Source organism: Macaca thibetana, chromosome 10, assembly GCF_024542745.1.
Source record: "Macaca thibetana thibetana isolate TM-01 chromosome 10, ASM2454274v1, whole genome shotgun sequence".
Lineage (NCBI taxonomy): Eukaryota > Metazoa > Chordata > Mammalia > Primates > Cercopithecidae > Macaca > Macaca thibetana.
Window position 1 is genome coordinate 19447641 of NC_065587.1, and position 12099 is coordinate 19459739.

General features: G+C 46.9%; 1 protein-coding gene across 1 annotated transcript in view; it reads right to left on the minus strand.

Annotated features, from left to right (window-relative positions):
* Positions 1-11181, minus strand: part of DRG1 (developmentally regulated GTP binding protein 1) — a 38496-nt gene extending 27315 nt beyond the window's left edge. The window contains exons 1-3 of the mRNA XM_050806756.1: positions 10968-11181; positions 9948-10071; positions 6894-7069 (exon numbers count right to left, since the gene is read on the minus strand). Of these exons, the coding sequence (XP_050662713.1) occupies positions 6894-7069; positions 9948-10071; positions 10968-11009 (342 nt within the window). The 5' untranslated portion in view covers positions 11010-11181. The remainder of the gene's footprint in view (positions 1-6893; positions 7070-9947; positions 10072-10967) is intronic.
* Positions 11182-12099: the final 918 nt, after the last annotated feature.

The following is a 12099-nucleotide window of genomic DNA, read 5'->3' on the forward strand; positions in this document are numbered from 1 at the left end:
CGGCTAATTTTTTGTATTTTAGTAGAGACGGGGTTTCAATGTGTTGCCCAGGCTGGTCTCCAACTCCTGAGCTCAGGAAATCCACCCACCTCAGCCTCGCAAAGTACTAGGATTATAGGAGTGAGCCACCATGACCGGCCAATTCTACATTAATATTTTTCAGTGTTCCCCCACTTTTCAGAAGGCTGAGCCTCCATATAAATTCCTTACAGCAGGTATCAGCTCAATCTTGATATTTACATATGATATATATTGAAATTTCTGCAAATCCTCAACTTAAAAAAATTTCTATAGCTGTTCTTAAGCAGGAAAGCACAACTGAATCACCTGGAAAAGCTTAAAAAATGTAGAGAGCTGAAACCCATCCCTGCAGATTCTGATTTGAAGGGCCAAACTAGGGTTCAGACATGGATCTGTACTTCAAAAGGCTTCACAAGTGACTCTGATGTGTGCCCCAATAAAAAATGACTGCTCAGGCTGGGCGCAGTAACTCACACCTATAATTCTACAACACTTTCCCAGACGCCGAAGCAAGTAGATCGCTTGAGCTCAGGGGTTCGAGACCATCCTGGCCAACATGGTGAAACCTCCTCTGTACAAAAAATACAAAAGTTAGCCAGGTGTGGTGGCACACGCCTGTAATCCCAGCTACTCTGGAGGCTGAGGCACAAGAATGACTTGAACCCGAGAGGCGAAGGTTGCAGTGAGCCGAGATTATGCCACTGCACTCCAGCCTGGGCGACACAGTAAGACTCTGTCTCAAAAAATAATAAAAATAAATAAATTTTAAAAGATTTTAAAAAGATAAAAATGACTGCTCAACTGCCCAGAAAATGCAGTAACGTAAAAACTTCACAGAAGTCAGTGTACCTAATGATGTGACTGGAAAAAAACCAACCCCACATCACATGTGATTCAAATTTACATCTCAGCAAAATTATAAACTATTAACTTGACTGCCCTTAAGAATCAGTCAAAACATTTAAAACAAACATAAAATCTAAAAATACCAAGGTCTACTGTATGGCCAATAGTGAATTATACACACAAATGAACTGAAAACAGAGATGCAGCTTATTAAAACATCACTTAAAATATCTTTTTTTTTTTTTTTTGAGAATGAATCTCGCTCTACCGCCCAGGCTGGAGTGCAGTGGTGCAATCTTGGCTCACTGCAACCTCCACCTCTTGGGTTCAAGCGATTCTCATGCCTCAGCCTCCTGAGTAGCTGGGATTACAGATGCCTGCCACCACACCCCACTACTTTATTTGTGCATTTTTAGTAGAGACGGGGTTTCACCATGTTAGCCAACCTGGTCTCGAACTTCTGACCTCAGGTGATCCGCTCACCTTGGCCTCCCAAAGTACTGGGATTACAGGCTTGAGCCACCATGCCTGGCCAAAACATAATTTAAATCAGATATGCTTTGCTCTAAGAATATAAGAAATTACAGAAATACACTTTGCATTAAATAAACTACAATGAAAACTGATTTAGGAGGTGCTAGACAGTTCAACTTCTCCATTCAAGGACCTACTCAAAAAAAAAAAAAGAAAAGAAAAGAAAAAATAAAAATAAAACAAAAGAACATACTCAAGCCCAGCACAGTGGCTCATGCCTATAACCCCAGCACCTCAGGAGGCTGAGGCAGGTGGACTGCTTGTATGTAGGAGTTCGAGACCAGCCTGGGCAACATATTGAGACTCTGTCTCTACAAAAAATAAAAAATTAGTCAGGCATGGTGGCGCATGCCTATAGTCCCAGCTACTTGGAAGGCTAAGGTGGAAGGATCGTTTGAGCCTGGGAAGTCGAGGCTGCAGTGAGCCATGATCGTGCCCGTGCCACTGCACTCAGCCTGGGTGACAGTGTGAGGGAGAATTACCATGAGGCAAAAAGTACAATAATAACTGTTACAGACAAGACCCACAGATGGATGCTACAATGAGCAGGCAAAAGCTTGAGGAAAAACAGGGTTTGCATCTTCTTGAAGTATCTCCCCTAAAAAATATATTAACTGTCCAAAAAAAAGGAACTTTAGAGAAACCCTATAGACAACCATAACCAACTGAAAGAGGACAATATCACCAATACAAAAATTAGCCGGGCATGTGGCACATACCTATAGTCCTAGCTACTCAGGAGGCTGAGGCAGGAGAATCACTTGAACCCGGGAGGTGGAGGTTGCAGTGAACCGAGGTTGTGCCACTGCACTCCAGCTTGGGCAACACAGTGAGACTTCATCTCAAAAAAAAAAAAAAAAAAAGAAAAAGAAAAAGAAAAGGCCAGGCACGGTTGCTCACACTTATAATCCCAGCACTTTAGGAGGCCGAGGCGAGTGGATCACCTGAGCTCAGAAGTTCGAGACTAGCCTGACCAACATGGTGAAACCCCATCTCTACTAAAAAGACAAAAATTAGCTGGGCATAGTGGTGGGCACCTGTAATCCCAGCTACTTGGGAGGCCGAGACAGGAGAATCGCTTGAACCCGGGAGGCGGAGATTGTAGTGAGCCGAGATCACACCACTGCACTCCAGCCTGGGCAACAGAGTGAGACTCCATCTCAAATAAAAAAATAAATAATGTCCCCCCACACACACACACACACACACACACACACACACACACATACACACGCCCAACAGTATGAGAACTGATATTAGTGAGAACTCGAATAATCTACACGAATAATCTAAAACTTGTTAAAACTGGAATATGACTATAACCTCAAAAAGATCATCTGAAAGAGAGAATAAACTGAGGGAAAAAGTGCAAGGGCTTTTTAACTGTGGCAGCTGAACACAGGCAGAAAATTTATTAAGGCCCAGACAGGTGCAGTGGCTCAAGTCTATAATCTCAGAACTTTGAGAGGCCGAGGCATGCAGATCACGAAGTCAGGAGTTCAAGACCAGTCTGGCCAACATGGCGAAACCCCATCTCTACTGAAAATACAAAAATTAGCCAGGTGTGGAGGCATGCGCATGTAGTCCCAGCTACTTGGGAGGCTGAGGCACAAAAATCACTTAAATTCTGGAGGCAGAGGTTGCAGTGAGCCGAATCGCGCCACTGCACTCCAGCCTGGGCAACACAGCAAGACTCTGTCTCTTTAAAAAAAAAAGAGGCGGCCGGGCGCGGTGGCTCAAGCCTGTAATCCCAGCACTTTGGGAGGCCGAGACGGGCGGATCACAAGGTCACGAGATCGAGACCATCCTGGCTAACACGGCGAAACCCTGTCTCTACTAAAAACACAAAAAATTAGCCGGGCGAGGTGGCGGCGCCTGTGGTCCCAGCTACTCGGGAGGCTGAGGCAGGAGAATGGCGGGAACCTGGGAGGCGGAGCTTGCAATGAGCTGAGATCTGGCCACTGCACTCCAGCCTGGGCGACAGAGCGAGACTCCGTCTCAAAAAAAAAAAAAAAGAGGCAGGGCATGGTGGCTCACGCCTGTAATCCCAGCACTTTGTAAGGCCAAGGCAGGCAGATCACGATGTCAGGAGATCGAGACCATCCTGGCTAACATAGTGAAACTCCGTCTCTACTAAAAATACAAAAAAATTAGCCAGGCGTGGTGGTGGGCACCTGTAGTCCCAGCTATCCGGGAGGCTGAGGCAGGAGAATGGCGTGAGCCCAGGAGGCGGAGCTTGCAGCGAGCCAAGATCGCACCACTGCACTCCAGCCTGGGCGACAGAGCGAGACTCCTTCTCAAAAAAAAGAAAATTTATTAAGGCCTTTACAAAAGTAAAGGCAACCTAAATTTAGCTTTTCTTCAGATGAAAATATTTTAAAAGTTAGGTTTAAGAATTTAAATGTAGCAATTAATGATTCAACATTCAATAACAACATTCAATAAAACAGTCAATGCCGGCCGGGCGCGGTGGCTAAAGCCTGTAATCCCAGCACTTTGGGAGGCCGAGACGGGCGGATCATGAGGTCAGGAGATCGAGACCATCCTGGCTAACACGGCGAAACCCCGTCTCTACTAAAAACACAAAAAATTAGCCGGGCGTGGTGGCGGCGCCTGTAGTCCCAGCTACTCGGGAGGCTGAGGCAGGAGAATGGCGGGAACCCGGGAGGCAGAGCTTGCAGTGAGCTGAGATCCGGCCACTGCACTCCAGCCTGGGCGACAGAGCGAGACTCCGCCTCAAAAAAAAAAAAAAAAAAAAAAAAAAAACAGTCAATGCCTAATAAGCAACATTCAGTAAACAGTCAAGGCTTTATATATCTGAATTTCATGTTACAACCAACCAAAATCTAAGAAAAACATATTTATTTATATCATGGGGCCGGGTGCAGTGGCTCACGCCTGTAATCAGCATTTTGGGAGGCCGAGGTGGGCAGATCACTTGAGGTCAGGAGTTCAAAACCAGCCTGGCAAACATGGTGAAACTCCATTTCTACTAAAAACACCAAAAAATTAGCTGGGTGTGATGGCGTGTGGCTGAAATCCCAGCTACTCAGCGAATTGCTTGAACCCAGGAGGCGGAGGTTGCAGTGAGCCAAGATCATGCCACTGCACTGGAAGACAGAGCAAGATGCTGTCTCCAAAAAAAAAAAAAAAAAATTGAATTACAGAATTTTAAGGAATTGAATGTTAAACTACTTCAAACTCCAATGCCTTTAGAAGTTAAAGCAGGTGAGGCCAGGCACGGTGGCTCACGCCTGTAATCCCAGCAATTTGGGAGATTGAGGCAGGCAGATCACAAGGTCAGGAGATCGAGACCATCCTGGCTAACACGGTGAAACCCATCTCTACTAAAAATACAAAAAAATTAACCGGGCGTGGTGGAGGGCACCTGTAGTCCCAGCTACTCGGGAGCCTGAGGCAGGAGAATGGCATGATCCCAGGAGGCGGAGGTTGCAGTGAGCTGAGATCGTGCCACTGCACTCCAGCCTGGGCAACAGAGCGAGACTCTGTCTCAAAAAAAAAAAACAAAAAGAAGTTAAAGCAGGCAACTTAAATACACAAATCAACTGTGTATAGTGCAAAAGGAGTTCTACAGACTTTAGCAAGGTAAAACCTAAGTCCCATAATTTTCAAAGCACTGTACACCCACTCTGTAGACCAATATCTGCCTATGTGATACATCAGTCCTCTTTACAACATCTGTGGTGAGCGGTGGTTCACCCATTACTTGGACTTCTTCACACATAGTAATTCATTAAATAAGAAGTACCACTCCATTTTTAGGCACCTTTACTGTTAAAGACCTTCCTTACAAAAAAAAAGAAACAAAAATAAAACTCCCTCTTTAAGTGGGTCTAATTCTGTATTCTTCCCCCACCAAGTCAGATAACGAGTCCTATCCCATGAAACAGCTTTTTTTCTTTTTTTTTTTGAGAGGGAGTCTGGCTCTGTCGCCCAGGCTGGAGTGCAGTGGCCGGATCTCAGCTCACTGCAAGCTCCGCCTCCCGGGTTTACGCCATTCTCCTGCCTCAGCCTCCCGAGTAGCTGGGACTACAGGCGCCCGCCACCTCGCCCGGCTAGTTTTTTTTTTTTTTGTATTTTTTAGTAGAGATGGGGTTTCACCGTGTTAGCCAGGATGGTCTTGATCTCCTGACCTCGTGATCCGCCCGTCTCGGCCTCCCAAAGTGCTGGGATTACAGGCTTGAGCCACCGCGCCCGGCCGAAACAGCTTTTTAGGGAACATTCTGGGCAGTCAACTTAATCCAGTTAAGATTAAGGACACCTGGCTGGGCGTGGTGGCTCATGCCTGTAATCCCAGCACTTTGGGAGGCGGAGGCAGGAGGATCAAGAGGTCAGGAGCTCGAGACCAGCCTGGCCGTATGGCGAAACCCCATCTCTACAAAAAATAAAAATAAAAAATTAGCCGGGCACGGGGGTGCGTGCCTGTAGTCCCAGCTTACTCGGGAGGCTGAAGCAGGAGAATCGCTGGAACCCAGGAGGTGGAGGGTGCAGTGAGAAAGAGGAGGAGAAACAGAGGCAGAGGACAAAGGGAGGAAAGAGAGCACCATGCAAAAAAAAGCTGGGGGACTCTAAGCTCAGAAGAGACTGAAAGAATGAAGGTTTTCTGGGAAAGAGAAGCAGAGGAGTTAAGCAACTCTATTTTGAAATACTCAAAAGTCCTGAAAGAGGTGTCAATAGCATCCCACAAAAAAAAAAAAGTTATTATCTTGAGCTGCCAAAGCTGTGACTCTCAACAAGACTCTGAAACCAGCTAGAATCAAGCCATGGTCCAGATACGTCCACACTGCTTCATTCTTGTCATACGCATTTAGACATAGGATCCCAAAAAGGGACATGTGTCTCTGCATGGACATCCGACCAGCTGGAAAAAAAGACCATTAAAAATACAACCGGGGGTCAGGCGCAGTGGCTTAAACCTGTAAATCCCACACTTTGGGAGGCCAACGTGGGCGGATCACAAGGTCAGGGGTTCGAGACCAGCCTGACCAGCATGGTGAAACCCCATCTCTACTAAAAATATAAAAAATTAGCCAGGCATGGTGGTGCTCACCTGTAGTACCAGCCCCCACCCTCAAGTGAAAAAGTAGTTCAAGTGATTCTCCTGCCTCAGCCTCCTGAGTTGCTAGGATTACAGGCATGTGCCACCACGCCTGGCTAATGTTATATTTTTAGTAGAGACGGGGTTTCTCCATCTTGGCCAGGCTGTTCTCAAACTCCCGACCTCAGGTGATCTGCCCGCCTTGGCCTCCCAAAGTGCTGGGATTACAGGCGTGAGCCACTGTGCCCGGCCCTTTCTCTGCATTTTCACATGCACTATCCCTTTTTATTACTGTACTGCTCTATTTCCCCTACCAGGTAGTAAGTGCCTGGTAGATCAAAGATCAGGCCTGGCATACAGTGAGCTCCCAATAAAGTTCTTCCTAAATGAAGAATAGATATCTTTCCTTCCTTAGTCTGCAGGCTTGACTCACCTGGATCTTGGCACCTTTGTATCTGATGACACCAGGCACAGTGGTCAGAGTAGTGAATTCATAGGCTGCCACCTCAGAATATACCCCTGCCAGGTTACTAAGCAGTGTCGACTTCCCCACAGATGGAAAACCAACAAATCCAATTCGAGCATCACCTGTCTTGGCCACATCAAAACCTAAAACATCAATGAACACCAAAAAGAGAAGAGTTATCCCCAGGAGTGTTACGACTCATGTAATTTCTTTCATATTTTTACTGCCTATCCCTCTAGGCACTATTTCTCAAACTTTTTATGGTTTACCTTTAAAGGAGAACTCAAGCACACAAAACTTAAGGGCACAGCAATTCACAAAATTCAATGCAGTGTTTGATATTAAAAAAAACTGTATTCAGGCCGGGCGTGGTGGCTCACGCTTGTAATCCCAGCACTTTGGGAGGCCAAGGTGGGCGGATCACAAGGTCAGGAGATCGAGACCATCTGGCTAACACGGTGAAACCCCATCTCTACTAAAAAATACAAAAAAGTAGCCGGGCGTGGTGGCGGGCGCCTATAGTCCCAGCTACTCGGGAGGCTGAGGCAGGAAAATGGCGTGAACCCGGGAGGCGGAGCTTGCAGTGAGCGGAGATCACGCCACTACACTCCAGCCTGGGTGACAGAGCAAGACTCCACCTCAAAAAAAAAAAAAAAAACTATATTCAAAAAAGTCAGGCACAGTGGCACACATCTATAGTCCTTGCTATTCCAGAGGCTGAGGCAGGAGGATCTCTTGAGCCCAGGAATTCAGGTCAAGCCTGAGCAACATGGCAAAACCTTGTCTCTACAAAAAATACAAAAATTAGCCAGGCATAGTGGTGTACGCCTGTAGGTCTCAGCTACTTGAGAGGCTGAGGTGGGAGGATCACTTGAGCCCAGGAAGTTGAGGCTGCAGTGAGCTGTGATCATACCACTGTACTCCAGCCTGGGCAACAGAGCAATATCCTGTCTCCGGGAAAAAAAAAAAAAAAAAAAAAGGAAAATTCAAACATATGTATGAAACATGATCCAAAAATAAGGTTGTTAGCTACTCTACCTATGGTGTAGCCCTGCTCTGCCTATGGAGCAGCCACCGTTTTATAACTAAAATAAACAAATTAATTAATTAAGAAGAGTTTTGTTTTTGTTTTTTGTCTTACAAATTCTGTAAATTGCATGACTGACTGGGTTTTCCTTTTTTTTTTTTTTTTTTTTGAGACGGAGTCTCGCTCTGTAGCCCGGGCTGGAGTGCAGTGGCCGGATCTCAGCTCACTGCAAGCTCCGCCTCCCGGGTTTACGCCATTCTCCTGCCTCAGCCTCCCGAGTAGCTGGGACTACAGGCGCCCGCCACCTCGCCCGGCTAGTTTTTTCTATTTTTTAGTAGAGACGGGGTTTCACGGTGTTCGCCAGGATGGTCTCGATCTCCTGACCTCGTGATCCGCCCGTCTCGGCCTCCCAAAGTGCTGGGATTACAGGCTTGAGCCACCGCGCCCAGCCCTTTTTTTTTTTTTTTTTTTTTTTACAATGGCTGCAAACAAGTTTAGAATCAAATTTGTGACCCTTCTCTACCAGGTGCACAGATCTTACACCATTCCTTTTAGTCCTAAATCTATCTTATCCCTCTTGGCTTCAACTTATTTTTCGTACATTTTCCCTTTGCATCAATTTCCTTACTTATTTTTAATCCTGTTGATGATACTGATTTACATATTTCTGTAAGCCAGTGTAAATCTACTTTGGTTTTCTTTTTTTTTTTTGAGACAGAGTCTAGCTCTGTCACCCAGGCTGGAGTACATGATCTCGGCTCACAGCAACCTCCACCTCCCAGGTTCAAGTCATTCTCCCGCCTCAGCCTCCTGAGTAGCTGGGATTACATGTGCATGCTACCACACCCAGCTAATTTTTGTATTTTTAGCAGAAATGGGGTTTCACCATGTTGGTCAGGCTGGTCTCAAACTCCTGACCTGTAATACACCCACCTCGGCCTCCCGAAGCACTGGGATTACAGGAGTGAGCCACCACACCCGGCCCTACTTTGGTTTTCTTAACATGAGATCTCACTCTATCACCCAGGATGGAGTACAGTGGCGCCATCACAACTCACTGCAGCCTCAACCTCCTGGGTTCAAGCAGTCCTCCCAACTCAGCCTCCCAAGTAGCTGAGACCACAGACATGCACCACTATGCTAGGATAATTTTTTATATTTTGTACATCTTCTTTCATACCTATGCCTCATTTGTAAGCCCGTAGAGACAGGGCTTTGCTGGTTCCGAACTCCTGGCCTCACGCAATCCTCCTGCCTCAGCCTCCCAAAGTGCTGGGATTACAAGGGTGAGCCACTGCACCCAGCACATGTAAATCATTTTGTATCAGGGCAGGATATAAATAAAACTACAGTACACTTAGACAATATCCATTTGCCTCTGAAACCGGCAGAATAAAAATAAACACGGTTCAAGAATTCATACTTAGAAAATATAAATCTACTTTAGTAGAACATCTTGTTTTTCTCTTTTTAAAAAACTTTTTTTTTTTTGGCTGGGCACGGTGGCTCATGCCTGTAATCCCAGCACTTTGGGAGGCCGAGGTGGGTGGATCACCTGAGGTCAGGAGTTCGAGACCAACCTGACCAACATGAAGAAACCCCGTCTCCAATAAAAATACAAAAATTAGCTGGGTATGGTAGCGCATGCCCGTAATCCCAGCTACTCGGGAGGCTGAGGCAGGAGAATCACTTGAAACCAGGAGGCAGAGGTTGGGGTGAGCTGAGATCTCGCCATTGTACTCCAGCCTGGGCAGTAAGAGCGAAACTCCGTCTCAAAAAAAAAAAAAAAGTTTCTGGTTTTTTTTTTTTTGAGATGGGGTGTCTATGTTGATCAGGCTGGTCTTGAACTCCTGGTCTCAAGCAATCCTCCTATCTCAGCCTCCCAGTGTGCTAGGATTGCACTGGGCCATCTTCAGTTATTTTTAAACCACATGTATGTACTATTTTGACAAGAATTATACCTAAAAGTATATATATTGAAGAAAAGCACAAACCTTCTCCTGGACCCCCACCACCACCACCCTTTGGAGTAATGAGTTCTCGACGAAGCTTAGCAAGACGAGCCTTAAGCAGCCCCAGGTGGTGTGCTGTGGCCTTGTTCTTTTGAGTCCGAGCCATCTAAAAGGGAGGAATCACAGCCATAAATTAGAAGCAGTGAACGCTTCCCCCAGCTTTGAGAGAATAATTTTTTTCCCGAAGTACTACTAATGTTAGCATACCCATTTTACAGGCTTTAAAAGAGTAAAAAATCCATTCTCTCCCCCATTCAGCTTATTTCCCTCACTACAAAGCAAAGTAAGGCCCAAAGAGGAGAGACGATTAAGGTCATTCCAATTAGTGCCCCCAGACTAGACTAAAACCCATCTGCGGGTTCCTTTTCTACTGTTTGTAGCTGTTAGGACCCATGTGACACTGGGACACCACTTTCCTAACTGTAAAGCGCTCTGAAGGCCGCAGGCAATGGAATCACACATTATCCAGGTGAAATAAACTGTTCCCACACAGATGTCATTTTACTTCCAGAACAGATTACCGGGAGCAAATACTCTGAATCAGGGGGTCATTAGGGTAGAGACTGGGGAAAAGGGGGAATAAGGGGATGCAGCGAAGGATGCTAACGAAAGATTCTGAAGCATCTGACCAAGTCAGAGATGGAATAAGGGACAGGATTCAGTGCTGCTCAAAGAAAAAAAAACGGAAAGAAACAACAGAACAGGAGCCAAACACTGGGAGGGGGTACACACCAAGGGCCTAAGGTGCAGGGGTGGGGAACGCGGGCCCGGACAAAGGGGAGTCCGGGAGCGTGGGCGCGGGACGAGGGGAAAGCGGGCCCTGACTGAGTAGAGTTGGGGACTCCAAGTTGTGGCGGAGGGCAGTCGCAACACGGGCCTCGCTGAGAGAAGTCGCGGAATCTAGGCCCGGTCCTGACGCGGCTCAAGGAAGAACAGAAAGGAGCGACGCCACCGAAGAAGGGATGCTCAGAGTAAGAGTGAAGCGCCAGCTGCGTCCATTACCTCGGCTTCTATCTCCGCGATTTTAGCTAAGGTGCTGCTCATCGTGGCGAGTACCCTGTGGCCTCCACACTGACTCCCTTCACACACCCGCAGCCAAACTGCCACCGCCACCCGGCGCTACTGCAGTACGCAGGCGCGGTACTTTCGAATTCTCGCGAGAGATTTCCGCGTAAGGGTCACCGCGAGTCTTGTAGCGCGAAGTTGTCTCCTCCCCATCAGCCAACCCCGCCCCGTCCCGCGAGCCAGTGCGGTGTCATAGAGCCCGCGGGAGCGGGGGCCAGAGAGGCCACCCCGGTCTGGGCCTCCCCGAGCGCGCCGAGGGTCGCGCGCAGCTCGGCCCCGCCCAGCAGGACCCGCTCCCCGCCGCACTGCATGGTGCTGAAGTCCTTAGTGCTGGAGACCCCAGGGCGTGGTGCAAAGCCGACTCATGCTCCGCAACCCTGTTCCTCGCCAGTATCTGCGGGTCCTGGGTCCCCATTTTCACAGCTGGGGTGACACCTCGACTGCCTCCATGGTCTTGCAAGAGCGTAGAGACCCATCTGCAGCCTGTCTCACCCCCTTTGAAAAAGAAAATGCCCCCTTTCTATCATTCAAAATTATTTTTAGGTTAGTTTTGTTTACTCCGAACCCCGAGTAGAGCACATGGGGAGCCCACAATAAGTGCATTCTTGAATGGATAATTCCCAGAGAACTGCTGCTTGCAACATAGCTTGTAATACCAAAAAATTGAAATCTATATTAACACCCATCAGTAGGAAAATGGACAAATGAATAATGCCTCCATCCGGTTTTCGAAATACGATTACAGCCGTTAAAACGTAGATCTGTGGTCTGACTGGATATCCAGAACATGTTAAACGGGAAAACAACTAGCAGAACGGCACCTATGTAGTGATACCATTTATGTTATTTTAAAAATTAAGTGTACATTTATGTAGGTGTACATGTATGAATGTGCATTGTTTAAAGGCCTAAACAGAAAAATACATCAGAAGCTGTTAACAGTGGGATGGGATGCGAGGAAAGTGCCTTTCACATTTTATTCCACGGAATTTTGAAGTTAAATTTTTACAAGATGAATGTATCCATGTATTACCATTTCAAAAGACTCCTCTTCCCCGTGTCTTATGAG